At 37.1% G+C, this 21916-nt stretch overlaps 1 protein-coding gene across 3 annotated transcripts in view; it reads right to left on the bottom strand.

Moving 5' to 3' along the window:
* The window catches only part of Atr (ATR serine/threonine kinase), a 112852-nt gene that overhangs the window by 67259 nt on the left and 23677 nt on the right, over window positions 1–21916 (bottom strand). For all 3 annotated transcript variants that reach the window (XM_057768123.1, XM_057768124.1, XM_057768125.1), the window contains exons 17-23: window positions 18768–18860; window positions 16492–16622; window positions 13228–13371; window positions 10256–10349; window positions 8945–9070; window positions 3706–3912; window positions 2334–2447 (exon numbers count right to left, since the gene is read on the bottom strand). In XM_057768123.1, the coding sequence (XP_057624106.1) occupies window positions 2334–2447; window positions 3706–3912; window positions 8945–9070; window positions 10256–10349; window positions 13228–13371; window positions 16492–16622; window positions 18768–18860 (909 nt within the window). The remainder of the gene's footprint in view (window positions 1–2333; window positions 2448–3705; window positions 3913–8944; window positions 9071–10255; window positions 10350–13227; window positions 13372–16491; window positions 16623–18767; window positions 18861–21916) is intronic.

Here is a 21916-nt window from a genome sequence, read left to right as displayed (position 1 = left end):
CAGGACTGAGGGTAGACTGTATACTTAGCATCAACATCCCACAGTAAAAATTAAACTCCCACATTATCATTCACTTCTACATTATCACTGTCTCCTTTCTGATGATCTGTTCCCAGGCAATATAGAAATACTGCTATTTTTTAAAATTAAGTTTTACTGTTCTTTATGTCCCAGCTCCTCTCCCATTCTTCTCTTGGGCTTGATAGTAAAATTCCTCAAGAACTGGTTTTTTGCCTTTTTTTTCTTTCTCTCTTCCTATATTTTTGATAAATGTTTGAAACTGATCTTGTCAAGGTCAACTATTGTCTCCGTAGCCAGTGGGTAGTTTTCAGTTCTTAAACTACTATAGCTATCATCAGCATTTAATACAGATCACAAAGAGAAGACGTCTCCAAACTTTTATCTTCTAGAACAGCACATTCTCCTACCATCACTGGCAGCTCTCTGTTTTGTCTGCTTTTTTGTTGTTGTTGTTGTTGTTGTTGTATCTTTTTCTATTCTCTAACTTCTCATGAAGATTAAAGACTGGAATACCCCACCTTCCTTTCAGAAACAGTCTTGATAAGTTGGCCTCAAACACCTTAGCTAAAGCAATCCTTCTATGCATTATGAGCAACTGGGACTACAAGCAAGTACCACTACTGACTTATAGAATCTTTTAATCAATACTTCCTTTCTTGATTATTTCATCAAGATGCAGCATTTAAAAATGCCATATCCATAATGAATATCTATATATGTATTTCTGTATAGATGTACATATCCAAATGTATATCTAAACCTAGACATTTGTGTGATTCCAGATCTAAATGTCGAACAGAACAACCAATGCCCCCCCCCCCCCCGTCCCAACACACACCAAAAGGGGAAAGAATAGGTGTAATGAACTCAAAACAACAAAAAAAATTAACTTAAAACACTTACAAAAGACAGAGCTGTCAAGTTGGGGAATTAACTAATTTATTTGTTTGTTTTTTCGAGATAGGGTTTCTCTGTGTAGTTTTAGAGCCTGTCCCAGAACCTGCTCTGTAGACCAGGCTGGCCTCGAGCTCATAGAGATCCACCTGCCTCTGCCTCCCGAGTGCTGGGATTAAAGGCATGTGCCACCATTGCCCATCTTACGTGGGTGAATTTATAAAAATAAAATCTATCATTGCAAATTATATACTTGATCTAAGATTAGTTTTAATGTTCAGTTATTTATACAACTAATATAGTCACATATGCATAAAATACATGTTCTCTGAATTTTTTAAATTTTATTTTATTTACTTTTGAGAGAGTGTCGCACTATGTATCTTTGGCTGGCCTGGAACTCTCCAGGTAGATCAGGCTAGTCTTGAACTCATAGAGATCTGCCTACCTCTGCCTCCTGAATACTGGAATTAAAAGCATTTTTTTTTATTTAAAAATTTAAAATTTGTGGGATATTCCAAGACAAAGAAAGCCCCACTATGTAAACTAGGCTAGTCTCAGATTTGTGGTGATCCTCCTGCTTCTGTCTCTCAGGTGCTCAAATTACTGGTGTGCACCACTATTCCTGGTTCCTAAGTCATGAGTAATGTTTTCTAAAGGTAGCAGAACAACCTAGATGTTTCAAGTAAATTCTTAAATACACTGTACTATATTCATATTAAGTATGATTCAGTTTCTACAAAGAATGAATTAGCTATATATATTACTGACACAGATAATTTTCCAAGATAGGTCATTAAGCATAAGAAAATAAAATTGAAGATCATAAATAATATTTCACATTATTTAACATAAAAGACATTTTGTATTTGTATAGTTTTTAAAAATTTTTAAATATTTGTAGTATGTTAAATACATTTATTTATTTGCTTTTTCGAGACAGTGTTTCTCTGTGGTTTTGGAGCCTGTCCTGGAACTAGCTCTTGTAGACCAGGCTGGTCTCGAACTCACAGAGATCCGCCTGCCTCTGCCTCCCAAGTGCTGGGATTAAAGGCGTGCCCCACCACCGCCCGGCTTGTTAAATACTTTTAAAAATTAAAAAAAAAAAAAGCTACAGAGAAACCCTGTCTTGAAAAATCAAAAAAAAAAAAAAATTAATATATGCTTTTTAAAAATTATTTTTGTTAGCAACAATGTAATGGATTTCATTAAGGCATTTTCCTATGTATGTGTTATTATACTTTGTTCTTTTTCATTCACAAAAAAACCCTTATGTGTCCTCTAAAATATTATGAATCTGTATTATTTAGTTGATAAAGATAATAGCTAAGTATTTTACAAGTAAGAAATTTATAGCTTTTCTACTAGCATTTAATATTGTAAAGTCAGTAATGGCTATTATATACAAACATGCTTACCTGAATAGCATAAGCAGCTGAATCTTGTGCTCGGCTATTATCTGCATATGCAAGGTAAGCTCTTGTTAGCTCCATCAGCAATCCATAGGCAAAGCTTAAATCTTCTACTCCAGTCTTAAAAAAAGCAAACAAAACAAAACAAAAAACCAACAACCCTCAATAACTGATACATACATTTTCTTCAGGTGTTAGTTACTGTGTTAACCATGGTGAACTTCAAAAACGGGAAAGGAGGGTGAAGCTCAAACAAGCTGGTATCATGGCTGAAATGATTCACAGCTAGGAAGTCAAATGCTATCTTAGGATGTTATGAAACTGTATCAAAATCATTCATCTTTGAATAGTTAGATCATTTTGCACTATTTGTGTTTTAACAGGCAGAAAGCAAACTGTAGGGCTACTAAGATGGCTTAGAGGGCAAAGGCACTTGCAGTGTACCTGGTGACCTGAGTGTTTAACCCTCAGAACCCATCTATAGGTAGAAGTAAACTAACGTCTTCTAAGACTAAGTTATTCTCTGACCTCTACCTGTGTATAATAACACACACACACACTTGAGAGTTGATTTACAGAATGTAGTTACTCAAAGGTAATTTCAACATTCTTTCTACTCAAATTCACCAAGTACACTAACATATCAAAAGTTTCATTTTGATTGGTGATATATCTCAGTGAGAAAGCACTTGCCTAGTAGCAAGGTCCTAAGATCAAGCGCTAGTATTGGAAAAAACAAAAACAAACAAACCAAAAAACAGAAAAAAAAATCACAAACATACATACAAGCAAAAACCAGCAAAAAATTACAAATTGATAGTTATACATGGAAATCCTTAAAATATACACAATTACTAGACTATCCTGAAAAACTAGTTTTTGATGGAAGCACTAGAAATTATGTTTAAATGTTAACTTTTAGATAACTTACTAGACCTTAATTACTATCATATTTAGATAATAAGCTTTGTTTCCAAGAATAGAACACATTAGATCAACTATTAGGCTCAAACTATGACTTTTGGCTAAAGAGCTCCATAAGAGAATATAATAATAAAAGATACCTAAAATATCTGACTATACAAGTGAAATATATAAAACTCAATTCAAGGGCTGGAGAGATTGTTCAGCAGTTAAGAGCACTGGCTGGTCTTGCTGAGGATCTGGATTCAGTTTCCAGTGCCCACTGGGAGTTCACAACTGTCTGTAATTCTAGTTCTAGGGGGTCTCACATCCTGTTCTGGCCTCTGTGGACAATAGGCATGCATGTGGTGTACAGACATACATTCAGGTAAAACCCTCATATACAAGATAAAAAATTCAAATAAAACAAAAATAACTTAGAGAAATATTATCACTCAAAATTATCATTACTTACCACAAACGTAAAATCTTTTCCTTGAGTTTCCGTTGTTGAGAAATCTAATCGTCCAGGATCTATTGCCCCCAATTCTCCTAAACATTCCCCACACAGTAAGCGAGCCTGAGAGTTTGCATCTTGGCAGCCTTTCAAAATTACCGTCACCAGCTGTGAGATAACAGGCTCCACTGTTTCACTATCAGTTGCATATTTTATCAATTTTTCCTAAAGTAAAAGTAGAAAGTTCATATTCTTACATCTTACATTACAAAAACATTCTTACAGCATGTTTTTCTAAACTAGAGCTTAAAAATATCAATACAGACAAAATTAAAATCCTGTATCTTCAATTTTTTCAGTCGGTTTTTGATGACTTTACATAATATAGCTCACAATATGTTTTGCAGGAGTAGTATGTGCTCTTAACTGCTAAGTTATCTCTCACCCAAGAATTATCTTTTAGATAGTATCATTTTAGTGTAATTTTCTATTAAGCCTATACCTAGTTTGCCAGTTTTAAAGTGGTATATAACGACACATATATATTTTTGCTTCTAGGAATTGCTCATGTAACAATCACTGAGCTTATTTATTAGAAGGTGCAACAATCATGGAGATTCTCCTTTTTACCAAGTATTATTTCATCTTAGATTTACAGTTAACATATAAATAGTAGTTATCAGTCTTCTTTACAAACTCTCCTCTAAAAAGTCATCTAGACAAAATGAAACCCATCTTCAAATAAAAGTCTTAGAAAGGACTCACTTGTAAAAATAGTACTTCTTCAGTTCTTTTGGATTTAAAACCACTCCTAACCATGATACTCTAAGCACAGCTGGAGTGTTTTGTTTTAAAGACAGAATCTCTACGCCCCTAACAATCTAGTTTCCACACCTTTGCCAATTAATTTTAAAAGGCGGGAATGCTAGAGAGATGGCTCAATAGAGTATTTCTTGTTCTTACAGAGGACCTGGGTTCAGTTCCCAGCACTCACAGCGTGGCTCAAAACCATGCAAAAACTCCAGTTCCAGTTCTGACCTATGTAGGCATTGGGCATGCATGTACAATGGATGGTATATACACATACATGCAGGAAAAATATTCGTACATAGAAAAAAATAGACATGGAAGTCTAAAACAAGCAAATTTTCATTTTTTTTTTGGTCTGGAAGTTCTAAATTTTTTTAAATTACTAAAAATCTATGATTTCTCTGAGTTGACTACTTGGTATTTTCTTCATATAACATATTTTTTTCCAGAAAGATCTCTTGAGTTAGTTTAAATATTAATTCTGCCCTATTGCTTTAATATCTTAATATAGTAATTATTTTTAATGCTTTATCAATGACACTTAAATTTTATAGTCAAATGTATTCTGTCTAATCCATAATTTGTTCATTTTTTTCAATTTGCTTCCTGAGTTCAGTCACCTGTGGCTCATATCTTCTTGGTTATGTCCTTTAATATCATTTATTTACTTTACTTTTTCTAAAATTTCATTTGTAGCATGAATTTTAATTGATCTTAATAAAAACCCGTCAAATATTAGGGTGTAGAAGCTGAGAGACCAGAGAAGCAGAGCGGCCAGACACTAGAGAGACCTTTAACGAATTCTCAGACCAAAAGAGAGATCCTATCCTAGTATTGCAAGCTCAGATTACACCTCAGACTGCAACTGTCTCCACCGAACTTCAGGCTGCACTGCTCTCCTGTCTCCTCCAGCCTTATATTCCTCTCTTCACCCAGCGATATCACTCCTGTCTCCACCTCCCTAGTGTTGGGATTAAAGGTGTGGGATTTCAAGTGCTGGGATCACCTTTGTGTGAGCTCTGTTTCTCTTTTAGACAGATTCAATCTTGTGTAGCCTAGAGTGTCCTTGAACTAACAGAAATTCCTGTCTCTGTCTCTATCTAATCCTGGGATTAAAGGAGTGCACCACTACTCCCTGGCCTCTAGTGGCTTAGCTCTGCATTCTGATCTCTAGGCAAGCTTTATTTGTTAAAACATAATATATCACTACATTCATTTATTTGTTTATGTGTGAGAGCGTGTGCATGCACGCATGTGTGTGTGTATCTGTGTTTAAGTGAGTGCATATAAACTCGTAGCATGCAAAGGCCAGAAGATATTGGATGTTCTCCTCTATCACTTTGTACCTATTCCTTTGAGACAAGGGGCTGAAAACCACCCCAGCAATTCTTTCCTCTCCAACTCAGAGCTGGGATTATAGGCATACATAGAATGCATGACTTGTTACATGGGTGTTGGGATCTGAACTTTGGTATCCATGACTGGAAGCAAGCATTATTAACCAGTTAGCCATCTGTCCAGCACTCTGATTAAAATTAAAATTCTCATGCAAATTTTTTTACTGAACTTGCAAATATTTGAAATTCTTAATTTAGATTATAGTGCTAAATCTAGTTTTCTTTTACTTTTTGGTTGCTTTTAAGAAAGAACTGTCACAACTGAAGGACTTTTTTCTTTGAGACAGGTTCTCACACTGTACCTTGGGTTGGTCCTAAGCAATCTTTCTTGCCTCAGCCAGCCTTTTCAAGTTCTGGGATTTTTTTTTCACTTTCTTTATTTTGTTCTTTGTTTTTGAGACAGAGTCTTACTATATAGCTTTGGCTGGCCTGGAACTCTCTATGCAGACAAGGCTGGCCTTGAACTCAGGAGATCCATCTGCCTCTGTCTCCTTAATGCTGGGATTATTAAAGACATGCACCACTACACCCAGCTCCCTTCCCTTTTTTTTCTTTTGTTTTTTTTGAGACAAAGTTTCACTGTTTAGCTCTGGTTGTCCTGGAACTCACTTTGTAGACCTGGGTGGCAGTCTTGAACTAACAGAAATCCATCTGCCTCTGCCTCCTGAGATGAAAGGCATGCACCACCACTGCCTAGCTAACACTCAGCTTTCTTTCTTTTTTTTCGAGACAGGGTTTCTCTGTGGCTTTGGAGCCTGTCCTGGAACTAGCTCTTGTAGACCAGGCTGGTCTCGAACTCACAGAGATTCACCTGCCTCTGCCTCCCAAGTGCTGGGATTAAAGGCGTGCGCCACCACCGCCCGGCAACTCAGGTTTCTTATATGTAATTTTTCTATTCATATTATGAATCCTCCATATAGGCTCTAACAATAAGCATTCTGTAATGGCTTTAAGATTTTTGTTTTATAAACACCTGTACCAGTATAGTACAGTTAATTGTTTAAAAATAAAGCACCATTTTATTTTCTCTTTTTGGTATCAGAGGTATGATTTGATAAATTTCTTTTTTTTTCTTTTGGTTTTTCGAGACAGGGTTTCTCTGTAGCTATGGAGCCTGTCTTGGGGAACTAGCTCTTGTAGACCAGGCTGGCCTCGAACTCACAAAGATCGGCCTGTCTCTGCCTCCCGAGTGCTGGGATTAAAGGTGTGCGCCACCACCACCCGGTGATTTGATAAATTTCTATAAGACTTTTAAGTCTTCCTCCTACCTTTCTTCTTTCTATTTATAACAAGGTCTTCAAAGCATGTTTTCCTCCTCCTCCCTATTCTTTTACTACTCCCATGGATGATTGTCTGAGACCTTAGCATCTATATACTTTCCAGTATCTTCTCTGTAGCCAGTACCCAGAAACCATTGCCAGTGTAGTTACACTGGAAGTGAAGTTCTAGATCTGGTCCTACTTCTCTTTTTATACACACTATTCAGAATCTCCAGTTCTCAGAATCCTATCTTATAATGATACTGAAGGGGGTGGATAGCATACAAGGATTAATGTGCTCTCCTTGTTTATTCTTTTGATGTTGAGGAGATTGAGAGTTGATTCAGGCATTCATCTTTATTCCAGGACAATCTGGAAGTCTCTAGCATTTCATTTTCAATGAATTCTTTAAAATAATTAGTAATTTATGACTTTTAAATAGAATTCTGCATCCTATTAAGGTTAATTTGAGTTTCTTACAATCTTTTTATTCTTCTGGAATTTGCCCCAAAAGATCCCTCTAATATGAGCACTACAACTAGAAATATAGAAGGAATAGAGAGAAGGATGGAAGCAGGGAAAAAGGAAAGAGAGAAAGAAATGTTGACATGGAGGTATAAGCCTGTAATTTTCTCACTCAAGAAGCAGAGGCAAGGCCGGGCGGTGGTGGCGCACGCCTTTAATCCCAGCACTTGGGAGGCAGAGGCAGGCGGATCTCTGTGAGTTCGAGACCAGCCTGGTCTACAAGAGCTAGTTCCAGGACAGGCCCCAAAACCACAGAGAAACCCTGTCTCGAAAAACCAAAAAAAAAAAAAAAAAAAAAAAAAAGCAGAGGCAAAAATTGAGTGGTGGTGGTGCACGCCTTTAATGCCAGCACTTGGGAGTCAGAGACAGGCAGATTTCTGTGAGTTTGAGGTCAGCCTGGTCTACAGAGTGAGTTCCAGGTCAGGCTCCAAAGCTACAGAGAAACCCTGTCTCAAAAAAAACAAACAAATGAACAAAAAGTTAAGGCAAGAAAATCATGAGTTCAAGGCTATCTCTGGCTCTACTCAAAGTCTGAGGCTAGCTTGAACTACTCAAAATTAAATAAACAAAAACTAATAAAGTTAGCTCTGTCCAACTATAAAATAATAAAATTATGACATTTCATATGACAGATATCAATGAGGCAGTTACATAAGAAGAGTCACAAACTGATAATACACTCAAATCCTTATTTAAAATGATGAAGTCGTCAAGGCTGTGAGGATGGGCCAGTGAGTGAAGAGTTTAATGTACAAGCATGAGGACCTGAGTTCAAATGTCTAACGCTTGAAAAAGTGGAACATGGTTGTGTATGGCTGGAAACTGGGAACTGGGAGAGAGAGATAGGATTCTAGAAGTTCAGTAGTTAGTCACCCTAGCCTAAACAGTGAGCTTCCAGGTCAGTGAGGGACCATCGTAAAGGAGGAGAGTAATAGAGAAAGACACTTGCACAAATGAGAATACACCACAAATACCACACCACAAATAAAAACAATATTTTAAAATTCAAGATGCAGTAGTCTAAAGTACAACTATGAAATCAGGACCCTTCAAAACAGCAGAATATTCTGCAAATTTGTGAGACTGAAGCTAACAGGCATCTATCTTTCTTATGTATTACTCATTTTTCAGTCAGATCTGATAGTTTAGGTAAAATAAAGAAGATTAATTCCACCAAATTTTTACAGTTTTCAGGCAAAAATGTCAATCTATCCTCTTTTCTTTATGTTCCCAACACTTTTTTTGAATTATATCTCTTTAGCATACCTGATTTTTATATAAGGTTTCCTTTAAGCTGGTAAGAGCATGAATACGAACATCTACATTTTCGTGCTGAATTGCTTTCATGGACAGCTGAAGAGTGGTTTGAAGATCAGTACTCTCAGAGGTCTCCTAGACAAACAGAAAGACATACTTTATTAACTATCCTAACAACCTCTGAAAGACCTGTGTTTTCTATGTAACAGTTACTATTAAAACAGCTAAACCATAACCCGACTAAAAGTTTTTTCATCCCTTTCTTTGCAAAGTCTATGCCATCAGTATTTTTTAGGGGAAATTATTTTTAGTCTAACATCTTTAGAACTAGAGATTTTCTCCCAATTGAATAAAAATGTATCTAAAATAAGTGTTTTCTGAAAATAAGTACAAGCTTTCCCTAATTTACACAGGTTGGTTACACAATGACCTTGAACCAGGTCTGTGAACTCTGAACATAATTCTACTCAATCCTTTCACAACTCAAAGTATTCTAGTTTCTATCTTGAAATTCTATGAAATCACTGTATTTTCATAATTTCATAAAGTGATACTATGATTTGTAGCACAATGTAACTGGAATCATACCACATTTTCCCCTCAGGAATGTAGAGGGTGACTTCTATTTAATGCTAATGTGTCTCTCACCTAAATAGGACGTGGTAGTGGCACATGACTTTAATTCCAGCATTTGGAATGCTAGGCAAGTAGATGAAGTATTCAAGACAAGCCTCAGCTACATAGTGTATTTGAAGACAGCCTCAGAGACTGTTCCAAAACAATATAAAACAATTTTTTAAAAAAAATGATAAAACTGCCCAGCCGGGTGGTGGTGGCGCACGCCTTTAATCCTAGCACTAGAGGCAGAGACAGGTGGATCTCTGTGAGTTTGCAGCCAGCCTGGCCTACAGAGTGAGTTCCAGGACAAGCTCCAAAGCTAGAGAAACCCTGTCTTGAAAAAAAACCAAAGTGGGGGTGGGGTGCGGAGACTTCCCCCAGTCATAGATTCATGGTACTGTTTCTACTCACCAAGATTATATTGTTCTTTCTCCTTTCCTTTTTTTCCTTCCTTTTCTTTTTCTTTCTTTCTCTTTTCTTTTCTTGGAGACAGGTTTTCTCTATGTAGCCTTGGCTGTCCTGGAACTCACTCTGTAGACCAGACTGGCCTTGAATTCACAGAGATCTGCCTGCTCCTGCCTCCCAAGTGCATGAGCTACCACACCCAGCTTTGACTGTGAAGGATCTATTTTCAGTATACCAGAAGTCAGGAGCAATTTTGTATTTAAGATCTTCCATACCATAAGTAAAGAAAAGAAATACCTTTCTATATTCCTGGAGAACTGCTTTTATCTTTTCTAATTCTGGATGATCAGGCAAAAAATATATTTCATGAAGAAAATCTTGCACAGCATCCCTAATAGAAAGATTTGCAAGACTATGAATGTAAAGCAAAAGTTGAAGGTAAAGCTAATAAAAGTCATACTTAAAAGTTCATTGTGATTATTCACTTCAAAATAATCTTTCTGGCCATGTCTAGAGTCCCAGGTAAATTAACAATTTAAAAATTACAACTAATTAGCAATTGTACTAGGAATAAGTCAGTGAGTGGTAGAGCGATAGCTTAGCATGCAGAATGTCTGGGCTCAATCCCTAGTATTAAAAATTAAATAAATTAAACAAATAAATTAAAATATTTAATAGCAAATAACCACAGACAAAAAAAAAATCATCTTTGTTAGTCTGTCACATCAGTGGCCCACAATTAAATATGCTTTTCAGTATGCACTTATAGCCCCTTATTCTTTAACCCAGGACAGGTACAAGAATTTCTTTATTGCTAAATGGATGCAGGAGAAGATATGCTGTGGATAGGAAAGAGCTTAAGCCTGGCAGTTTCAATTTTTGTGCTCAGAAAAATACTGAGTCACCATGCAAGAACTATGTCTATCAACACGGACAAGACACATAGAGAAAAAAGCTCTGACATTACATGGACAGGGTAGCCAAATGTGGCCATACCAGTGATCTCTGATAAGACCAACAGAAGAAATAACAAGCTGAAATCAGCCTAAAATACAAAATTATGAGTAAATAAAGGAGTTCCCTGTTTCTTTTTTTCAAAAATAATTTATTTTTATTTTATGTGCATTGGTGTGGATATATCTCTACGTAAGGTATCAGATCTTGGAGTTACAAATAGTTGTGAGCTGACATGTGTGTGCTGGGAATTGAACTCAGATCCTCTAAAAGAACAGTCAGTTCTCCCAACTGCTGAGCCATCTCTCCAGCCCTGAGTTCCCTGTTTCTAAAGTACTACATTTGGAGTGATCTTTAATAGCAGAAAGTAAAAGAAATTAATCCCCAAATACAAATTTACATAAAGAATTTTTTAGAGGAAAATATGCAAATAATCCTTATTGATGCTCTCTTAGTTGCTTAGATTATAATAAAAATCTTTCCAGGTTTGAATACATTTTTAATTCTAGTCTTTATTAGTGTATAAAAAATGAGAAATAACTGGAATGTGTGCTAAGTCCCATGCTAGATATGGGACGAAACAATAAAAAAACCCAGGACAATTTGTTCACTCAGGAGGGGAGGGTCTACCGGGTACCAAGTGAATGACAACTTTTTTTTTTTTAAGATTTATTTATTTATTATGTATACAACATAAGACAACTTTTTTTTTTTTTTTTGGTTTTTCGAGACAGGGTTTCTCTATGGCTTTGGAGCCTGTCCTGGAACTAGCTCTTGTAGACCAGGCTGGTCTCGAACTCACAGAGATTCACCTGCCTCTGCCTCCCAAGTGCTGGGATTAAAGGCGTGCGCCACCACCGCCCGGCAAGACAACTTTTCTTATGACATGAAAACGTCGGAAAAAATTTTCTACCATCTATAACAATAAGCATTTGAATATTTGTATAAAAACTGAAAAGAGATGTGAAAAGTGATGTTAGTGATTTGTTTTAGCATGTAGAAAACTAAAATAAAACCATAAAAGTATTTTCAAGGAATAAAAAGATATTAATCTTCTCTTCTGTGTTTTCATGCCTGAATGGTTACCAGAATAATTTAAAGGAATGGCAAGAACATATGGGTGGGCAGGAGTGTAGTACTTAAATCCTAACTTTTCAGAAGAATTAGTTAAGTAACAGGAAAAAAAGCTTACAAATGTGTTGGAAAATATTTTAGGTTAAGAAGCAGCCTTAGTAAAAATTTAAGTGCAGATAAAGTTTGAGCTCTTCTGTCACTAGTCCACATTTGCTACGGCCTCCTGCTATAGTAATCAGTGGGACTGGAAAATCAGCAGAAGAAAATTTAAGCAATAAGATGTGTCCAGCTTTAAAGGTCAAGCCAACCAATTTGCAACTCAATAGTTAGAAGATAGAGAACCAGGGGACATGTTGAAATAATACATTTAAAGAAATGTTTTTTTAAAGTAACAGAAATGCAAAGAAAAAAAAAGTCTAAAGTAGGGGAGGCTGATTTAAAGGTTAATGCAATGAAACAATAAGGAATTCCAAGTAACTAAGGTGTGGTGCAGAAAGTGATAAGTATCCCTCCTAACCTTTCTCAGGGTACCTGACTTAGTTAAGAAGAAAGGTAAAGTTACCTTTACCAACTGAAAATCAGTGAAAAAAATTTAATTTCTGATCTATTAGCCAATGAGTTTCAAACATTTATAATAGAAATAACATCCACTAAAAATTTGTAAGTAGTAGTAATTACATACTAATAATTTTAATTTTTTCAAGGACTCTACATTTTAAAATAGTAACTCCACACTATCAAAATAATACCAATACTTTGAGACATAAAAATATATTTGAGAATATTTTAGGATTGGAGAGCTTGATCATTTGGTAAAGCACTTGCTGTGTAAGCATGACGACCTGATGGGATTCCAAGTAATCACAGAAAAGCATTCCTGTAATCCCAGAGCCAAAGAAGCAAAGAGAAGGATCCTTGAGGCTTTGCTGACTAGCTAGACTACACAAATCAGTCAGGTTTTAAAAACCACTTCATTTCAAAAAATAAGGTGATATCATTTAATCCCAGCACTCAGACGCAGAAGCAGGTATATCCCTGCGAGTGTGTGGCCATCCAGATCTATATAGTGAATTTCAGAAAAGCCAGAGCTACATAGTGAGACCCTATTTCAAATAATCAAACAAACAACAACAACAAAAATAAGATAGAGAATGATTGAAGAAGATACCCAATGTCACTTTTGGTTTCACAAAGTCCATGAACACAAATAACTATTTTACTTTTAATTTCAGTTACAATACCTGTTTTCAATGATGAGGTAGTGAAAGATAGCAGCAGTTTCTCTTGGCTGCATGTGTATGAGAGGTAACAAAGCTACTATGACATGACTGAGCAGGGGCCCCAGGTAAACATGATCCAGGCAACGAACAAAGCAGTCCCATGCTCTAAGTGAAAAACAAAAATTAATTCAAAATATTTTCATATTTGTAAAATAGCATCAATTAGTTGTTAGCTGAATAATTATATATATATAGTCATATACATACAAGAGATTAAAGTAGCTTTTGATATAAAGATTAATATGAGCCGGGCGATAGGGGTGCACACCTTTAATCCCAGCACTGGGGAGGCAGAGGCAAGCGGATCTCTGTGAGTTCGAGGCCAGCCTGTTCTACAAGAGCTAGTTCCAGGACAGGCTCCAAAGCTACAGAGAAACCCTGTCTCAAAAAACCAAATAAATAAATGAATAAATAATCAACTTGTATATACAAACACACACATAAAATGATCTCTAAGTAACAGTAAGTCAAACAAAACTTAAAAACACCAAACAAACAAAAACCAAGGTGAAAACAGTATTTTGGGCAAGATCATTTAAAAAGAAAACTTGAATGTTAGGTATTTATACATTTGCTTACACAGATAATCCATAAGGATAATACAACTTAAAAAGAGTTTTTAACTTCACAATGCTGTACACACTTTTAGAAGAAACTGTTGATGTGGTGATGCACATCTCTAATCTCAGCACTTGCAGAATAACACAGAGTTCAAGAACAACGGGGCTATGTTAGAGGCTCAAAAAAAAATTAAAAATGGAAGTGAATTCTTATCTTTTCATGAACTAATATTATGGCACAATTATACTGGGCAGTGATAGCAACCCACAGTTTCTAGTCAAAGGTTTCATTTTACCATGGGGTGAACAATGGATATTGTACTTAACAGCATACTTCTGTGTTGAATAGACTACATGAGATACTCAACACTTTTTGTTATGACTTTGGCCAACTGAAAGCTATTGTAAGTGTTCTGAGCTCATTTAAGCCGGGCTACATTAGGCTATACTGTGCGGTAGTTAGGTACATTAACAATGTATTTTCAGCCCCAGCTTGCTGGTGAATACCTATAATTTCAATACTTGGGAGGCTGAGGTAGGAAGACTGTTGAGCTTAGGCTACACAGCAGGACAGTGTCTCAAAAACATACAAAAAAGTTCCAATTTGTGATATTTTCAACTTACAATGTGTTTATCACAATGCCACTATCTCTCCCCACTCCTGTAAATCAAGAACTAGCTATGCTTTTAAAAAGAGGGCTAACTAGGCCTGGTGGTGCAGGTCTGTTATCCTTCCTGAAAGGCAGGTACATCAGGAATTCAAGGTCATCACTACCTACATCAAGTTAAACTTGAGGCCAGCCTAGGTTGCACTCTGCTTAAAACAAACAAACAAACAAACAAATAAAATTAAAGACTGGTATATTGGTCCAGGCCTGTAATTCCAGAAACCAGGAACCCAAGGTAGCAGTATGGCCAAAAGAAAACAAAGACAGTTGTGGTTGTATCCCTTATAATTCCAGCTCTGCCCGCACAGAAAATTCCAGGCTAGCCTAGGAACTACGGAAGATGAAAGAGCTGGGTGAAGTGTGCTGGCTAGTGTCATGTCAACTTGATACAAGCTAGAGCTATTTGAGAAGAGGTAATCACAACTGAGAAAACATTCCCAAGACATCAGCCTGTGTAGAAGCCTACAGTCACATTTTCTTGGTTGATGTGTGTGGGCCCATCCCAAATGGGGTTGTACCACCCCAAGGTGAATGGTTCTGGACAGTATAAGAAAGTACACCAAGCAAGCTACAAGAAGCAATCTAATAAGCAGTATTCCTCTATGACTCTGTGTCAGTTTCCACCTCCAGCTTCCTGCTTTGCTTGAGTTCCAGCCCTGACTTCACTGATAGACTTTAACCTGAGAATTAAGAGCTGAAATAAACAACTGTTGTTTTATTACAACAATACAAATTCTAAACGGTACCAGAATCATGGCATGAATCATTGTTGTGACACACCTGACCACTGAGTTTTGGGGAGGAGTGTGGTGACATTTGAGCTGTGGGCAGAAAGCTGTTGAGTGCTCAGAGTACAGAGTTCTGTGGGAGCTTGGAATGTAAGTACGCTGAGAGCAATGCAGATGAAGGAGGCCTAACAACTTACTGAGACCGTTTGATATTTTGAATTAAGAATCTGTAGCTCTGGTCAGCTGGGACTTAAGAATCCACTATAAGAAGAGACAAGCACCACTGAAGTGAAACCTTTGTTTAATAACAGGTTCAACTGATTCTGGTTAGTTGGAGCTGAGAAATTAGCACTGAATAAAACAAAGATAAGCACCCTTGTAGATCACAAATCTGGGAATATTTTCATAGGGCCAGCACAAAGAACCTGTGGTCCAAAGGGTCCAAGGCTGCATCTCATGCTGGCAGCTGAACTTGGGTAGTGAAAGAGTCACCCATGAGGTACTTGTTTTGAAGGAATAAAGGAGTCACTGGAGAGTGGCTGAGGCGTGGCACCATGTGGTAGGGTTAGGATCCCTGAAAAGAGCCTAGTAGAGGCTACTAGTGACAGTGCAGTCCAATTGCAGCAGAGACCCCAGCATGTTTAGGGCTGTCAGTACCATGACAACCACGAGGACAACAGCAACTGTGAAGTGGAGCTGACCAGATCAAAGATGAAAAGGTGAAAATGTGAGTGGCAGAGACGGAGGAATATGACTGTCTAAACTACTTGAAGCATAGAAGAGCATGAGTTAAGGCTAGATACTGGATACTGAGTTATTTATACTGTTGGAAATTTGGCTTTGATTTGTTCAGATTGTGACTGTACATAAGTATGTAACATATTTTTGATTTTATAGAAGCCCACTGTTAAGAGACTTTGGAATTTTAGAGAGATTTAAATGTTTTACAGAAATTAAACTTTTAAAGTTAGAATTTAAATTTTAAAATTGGAATTTTAAAGACTGGAACTTTTAAAAAGTTAGACTGTTTTATATGTGACATTAACCATACCATCTTGGGGATGAACAAGAAAAGAAAGGTTATGACTTAATAAGTGATGTGTTTGTGTGTCAAGTTGACAAGGGGTCAATTATATCGGCTAGTTTGATGTCAACTTGATGCATAAACTATAGTTATTTAGGAAGAAAGCACCAGATCAGTCTGTGGTAAGAACTCATTAGTGTTTCCTAGAAATACAAGAAAACATATCAACTAAGACAGTCACTTACCTGCAACATAATTCAGGAAAATCATCCTTGAATCTAAGGCCAGTTCTCAGTGTGGTCATCATTTTTACTCTCACAGAACTAACATGTTTGGGTCCCATCAACTTCATCAAAGACATCAAACTACTCAAGGCCTACAAAATATTAGTAGTTAAAAACAGAACTTAGAAACAAGATGCCAGAACGTAAAAGTTATTTATAAAATTTAAGCAGATTGCTTAACAATGGACAGTAATGGTTTTAATGATCATAAATTCAAGATGTTCTGAATTTAACACAATAAACAGCTGCTGGATATACTTAGAATAGAAACAGAATGAGGACTGCATCAATAGTTCTAGGTTCTAATGAATGAGTAAATAAAGTCTCCAATCAATTTTATGTATGTACTTAGAAGTTACTATTTCTGTGTTGAAACACATCATGTTCAAAAGCAACTTAGGAGGAAAGGGTTTATTTGGCTTATGCTTCCACATCACTGTTCATCATTGAAGGGAGTCAGGACAGTAACTCAAAACAGGGCAAGAACCTGGAGGCAGGTTCTGAAGCAGAGGCCATGGAGGGGTGCTTCTTTCTATAGCACCAGGACCACAAAGCCCCAGGGATGGCCCTACTCACAACAGGCTGGGCCCTCCCTCATGAATCACTAATTAAGAAATGCCCTACAGGCTTGCCTACAGCCTGATCTTTTGAAGATATTTTCTAAATTGAGGCTCCCTCCTTTCCAATGATTCTACCTTGTGTCAAGTTGACATAAAACCAGCCAACACATGTATCTAAACATGTAAGCTCTTTATAATTTATAGCATTAAAATTCCACTTTCCTTAAAGTCATTTATTCTCTCATTTGGCATAAATGTTTTGGGAAGCCATATAGATGGAACTGAAGTTATTGAAAATTTACTAGTTAACACTGAAATAACAGGCACTGACTTAAAATTTATATCAAATTTTTCTATGTCTTACATGGATCCTTAAAGTTATCAGAAGGGAAGAGTATACTAAAATAAAAGCTGCAACTGTGCTAGCAAGATGACTCCCAAGGCAAAGGCTTTGCTGCCAAGCCTATAACTAAGTTCTAGCCCTAGGTTCCACATAGTGGAAGGAGTGTACTAACTCCTGCATATTGTCCTCTGGCCTCTATGAGCACTGTTGCACACTAATGCTAACAAACATGCACACTAAAAACAGAAATACCAACATCAGACCCAGGTGAACCATAAAATTAAATTATACAACGGATGTTCAAGCTCTCAGTTACTGTTGTTTTATGTCTTCCACTGGGTTAGATATCATGATGGTATGGGCCTGCAGCCATTAGTATTATTATTACCTGACAAGTATAAAGCTAGATGAACAAGGTGGCCGTCATAATCCCAGCACACAGGAGGACGAGGCAGGAAGACTACCATAAATTCAAAGGCACCCTGAGCTATAACAACAAACGCATAAAGTTAACTTGGGTGAATGTTCTTTGAATCTAGAATCAAGCTGTGACTGAAGTTATATTATCTTTGTATTTAGTTACAGAGCCAACAAATTCTTCAGACCAGTTTAAGTTGGGTTTCCTATTTGTCATCGTCAGTGAAAGCTGGGACAGTTTCTATTTTTTTTTTTTTTTGGTTTTTCGAGACAGGGTTTCTCTGTGGCTTTGGAGCCTGTCCTGGAACTAGCTCTGTAGACCAGGCTGGTCTCGAACTCCCAGAGATCCTCCTGCCTCTGCCTCCCAAGCGCTGGGATTAAAGGCTTGCGCCACCATCGCCCGGCGACAGTTTCTATTTTTACAATGCCTAAAAAACAAATATTTGATATTCAGTGATAAATATCAAACGTTTGGTTGCTTCTCTTTTTTGACAGTCTCACACTTAGGCTTGGTTAGAGCTCATTATGTAGCCCACGCTGGCATCGAACTCTCAGATATTCTTTCAGCCTCTGTCTTCCACATGCTGAAATTACAGGGTGAGCTACCACACCCAGCTTGTTCAATGACTTTTTTTTTTTTTTTTTTTTTTTTTTTGGTTTTTCGAGACAGGGTTTCTCTGTAACTTTGGAGCCTGTCCTGGAACTAGCTCTGTACACCAGGCTGGTCTCGAACTCACAGAGATCCGCCTGCCTCTGCCTCCCAAGTGCTGGGATTAAAGGCGTGCGCCACCACCGCCCGGCATGTTCAATGACTTTTTATATTTGAATGTTTGTAACCAGAAACAGAACTTATGTTCCCTGAATATTCAATATAAATTTTATTCTAGCCTCCTTTGATTTCAGATACCACTACTTACCATTTTCTTATCTTCAATGCCAACACTGGAGCTCAGTAACTGCATATTAAAAAAGGCCAGAATGCCCAACAATTTTGGTTGCAAATAATCAGCCTATGGATTGAAAAAAAAGATATTATATATTTTATATATAAAGTATTTCTCTTCTTTCCCTCTGAATTGGAGATTTATTACAGAACTCCTACTGGGCAGCTTTCTACCAATCAACTGTATCAGGCACATAAAACAGCAAGACAAACAGCTAGTGAAAGGTGGTAACTGAAACATGTTCCAAGGTAGCAAAGCTTACTGTTGAGGTGGCTGATGCAGGTTCTTTTGGGGTTATAGTCCCTGATAAGTGCAGAAGAGGAAGACTCTACTAGTGTACAGTGAGCAGGAGTTAGGTATCTATGCTACATGTCTTTTTAGCATACAGAAACTTACCAAGCAAAGAAACTGGCGCTTGTTTTTCAAGCTCCAATTCACCTTTTGGTTTTTGAACTTTTTTTTTTAAATCATCAATAATTTTTTTTAGATTAGCAAAGTATTGGGTTTAATCATAGCATCTCCATAATATGTATTTTGTAAATTTCTTATTTGGATTGAAATTAAACTTTAGCATAATAAATCACAACTTCCTAATTATATGGTTCTAGTCTATGTTCTTAAATAAAATATAGGTATAGGTGGCACTCAAATCTACATAAATATTCAAATTTTAAAGTCCCTGGCATCCAGACAAATAGTACTTTAGTATGTATATCTGCCATTCAGCTAATATATGTGTTTCTATTCTATTATGCTAGGTAATATGTTTAAGATAAACACTAATACACAAGGCAAATTAGTAGGAGGCACTGAATAAATCCACACATAAATATGGTTGTGATAAGGGCTATAAGAAAATAAACATGAACATGTGGTAGAAACTGGAAAAATGAATTTAGTTAGGGGTGATAAGAAAACTTTGAAGAGTGAAAAACATCCAGGAAATTATTATTGTAAGTACAGAGACCATCTAAAGCCAACAGTTACAAATTTTAAAAGACAAAGCAAATAGAGCTAAAACAGTGAAAGGGAGAGTTTAACAAAAGGAGGGTGGAAAGGCACACTGCCACCTATGGTCTTACAGATTTACTGTGAAGAGCTTATACATTATTTTCAGGCAAATGGGTAGATAATGGTATAAAATACCATTGCCCAAAGCAGGGAAGATTTGGGGAAACAAGTCAGGGAAAAATAATAAAAACTTCTTTGGAGGTGCTGGAGAGATGGCTCAGAGGTTAAGAGCACTGGCTGCTCTTCCAGAGGTCCTGAGTTCAATTCCCAGCAACCACATGGTGGCTCAAAACCATCTGTACTTAGATCTGGCGCCCTCCTCTGGCGTGCGGGCATACATTGAGGCAGACTGTTGTATACATAATAAATAAATAAAATCTAAAAAAAAAAAAAAAAACAAAAACAACCAAAAACTTCTTTGGAGTCTAGGGTTACACCTAGATAGCTCAACATAAGGCAGTTGCTATGGTAGATGACAACCTGACACAGGCTAAGGTCGTCTGAGAGGAGGTAATCTCAAGAAAACACTTCCATCAGAGTGGGCTGTAAGCAAGCATGTAGGCCATTTTATTTTTTAAAAAGATTGATGAGGTAGGGCCCAGTTTATTGTGGGTGGAGCCACCCCTGGTCTGGTGGTCTTGGGTTCTATAAGAAAGCAGGCTGAGCAAGCCATGGCGAACAAGCAACTAAGCAGGCACTCTTCCATGGCCTCTGCATCAGCTCCTGCCTCCAAGATCCTGCCCTGCTTGAGTTCCTGTCCTGATTTCCTATGAAGAACTGTAAATAAATGCTTTCCTCCCCAAGTTTCTTTATGATGTTTCATCACATCAGAGGTAACCCTAAGATACTTGCCTAGCATGTAAAAAGCTCTAGGTTTGATGCCCAGTACTGCAACCTGGATTCCTTGAAATTCCCTTTGAGAACATACAGTGGTATATTATTTGTGTTTTAATAAATAAAGTTTGCCTGAAGATCAGTGCAAAGCAGCCACACTAGACAGTCATACAGGCCAGGCAGTGGTGGCACACGCCTTTAATCCCAGCAGTCACACTAGTTAGTCATAGAGGCTGGATGATGGTGGTGCATGCCTTTAAACCCAGCACTAGAGAGGAATATAAGACAGGAGGAGACAGGTATCAATCTCAATCTGAGGATTAGTAGAGGCAGGATCACCCTTTTTTTGTCTGATCCTTGTTAGAGGTAAGAGCTCTCTAGTGGTTTGGCTGCGTTGCTTTTCTGATCTTCAGCTGGAACCCCAATATCTTTCTCTGGGTTTTTATTCGTGCAACAAGAACTAGCACGATTCACGAAATATATTTTCAGATAAACATTTTTGTCCATGCCATTTATTTCCTTCTAGGATCTAACCTATATAAACCCCAAAGTTCACAGTTTAAAAGTTAGAACTGAAACATAAACAATGGAATCACCAAAATCATCCTATCAAAGCAAGGGATCAAATGAGATTACGATGAGAGGGCAGAGCCAATTACATTATTCCAAATCATTCCAATACAAAAAGAATAAAGCTGAAAAATAAAGAGAAAAGAGAAAGCTGTATGCCTTGGCACAGGCTTGTAATCCCAGAACTCAGCAACTAGAGGCAGAAAGATAGGGGGTTCAAGGCCATTCTCAAATATGTAGGGACTTTGAGGTAAAACTGGATTTTATGAGATCCTGTCTTAGAACTAACATGTAAGCCAACAACAACAAAAGCAGAACACATAAAAAAGGAAAACACATCTTTCTTTTACCCTAACAATGGATTTAATTTAGTTTGCTTCATCAAGAATTAGCTCTAAGAAGAAACAAGATGAGGGGAAAAGCTGTAAATACATTTTAATGCATATTTGGCAACTAGGGAAGAGAAATAAACCTTGTTGTTTACTTAAATGAAAATATAAATCATGCCAGGTGTGGTATTGTATGCCTTTAATTCCAACACCCATAGGGAGATCTCTGAGAGTTTGGTCTACAAAGTGAATTCTAGGTCAGCCAGGGTTATATAGGGAGACCTCAAAAGGGGGGAGGAAGGCGAGGACTTAGGAAAAACTAAAATCCTAAGAATCACCTGAAGTCCACATTTTCAAGATACATATACAGCTTACATT

Source organism: Chionomys nivalis, chromosome 4 (genome assembly GCF_950005125.1).
Source record: "Chionomys nivalis chromosome 4, mChiNiv1.1, whole genome shotgun sequence".
Taxonomy (NCBI): Eukaryota; Metazoa; Chordata; class Mammalia; order Rodentia; family Cricetidae; genus Chionomys; species Chionomys nivalis.
This window is presented reverse-complemented; position numbering and strand designations above follow the sequence as displayed.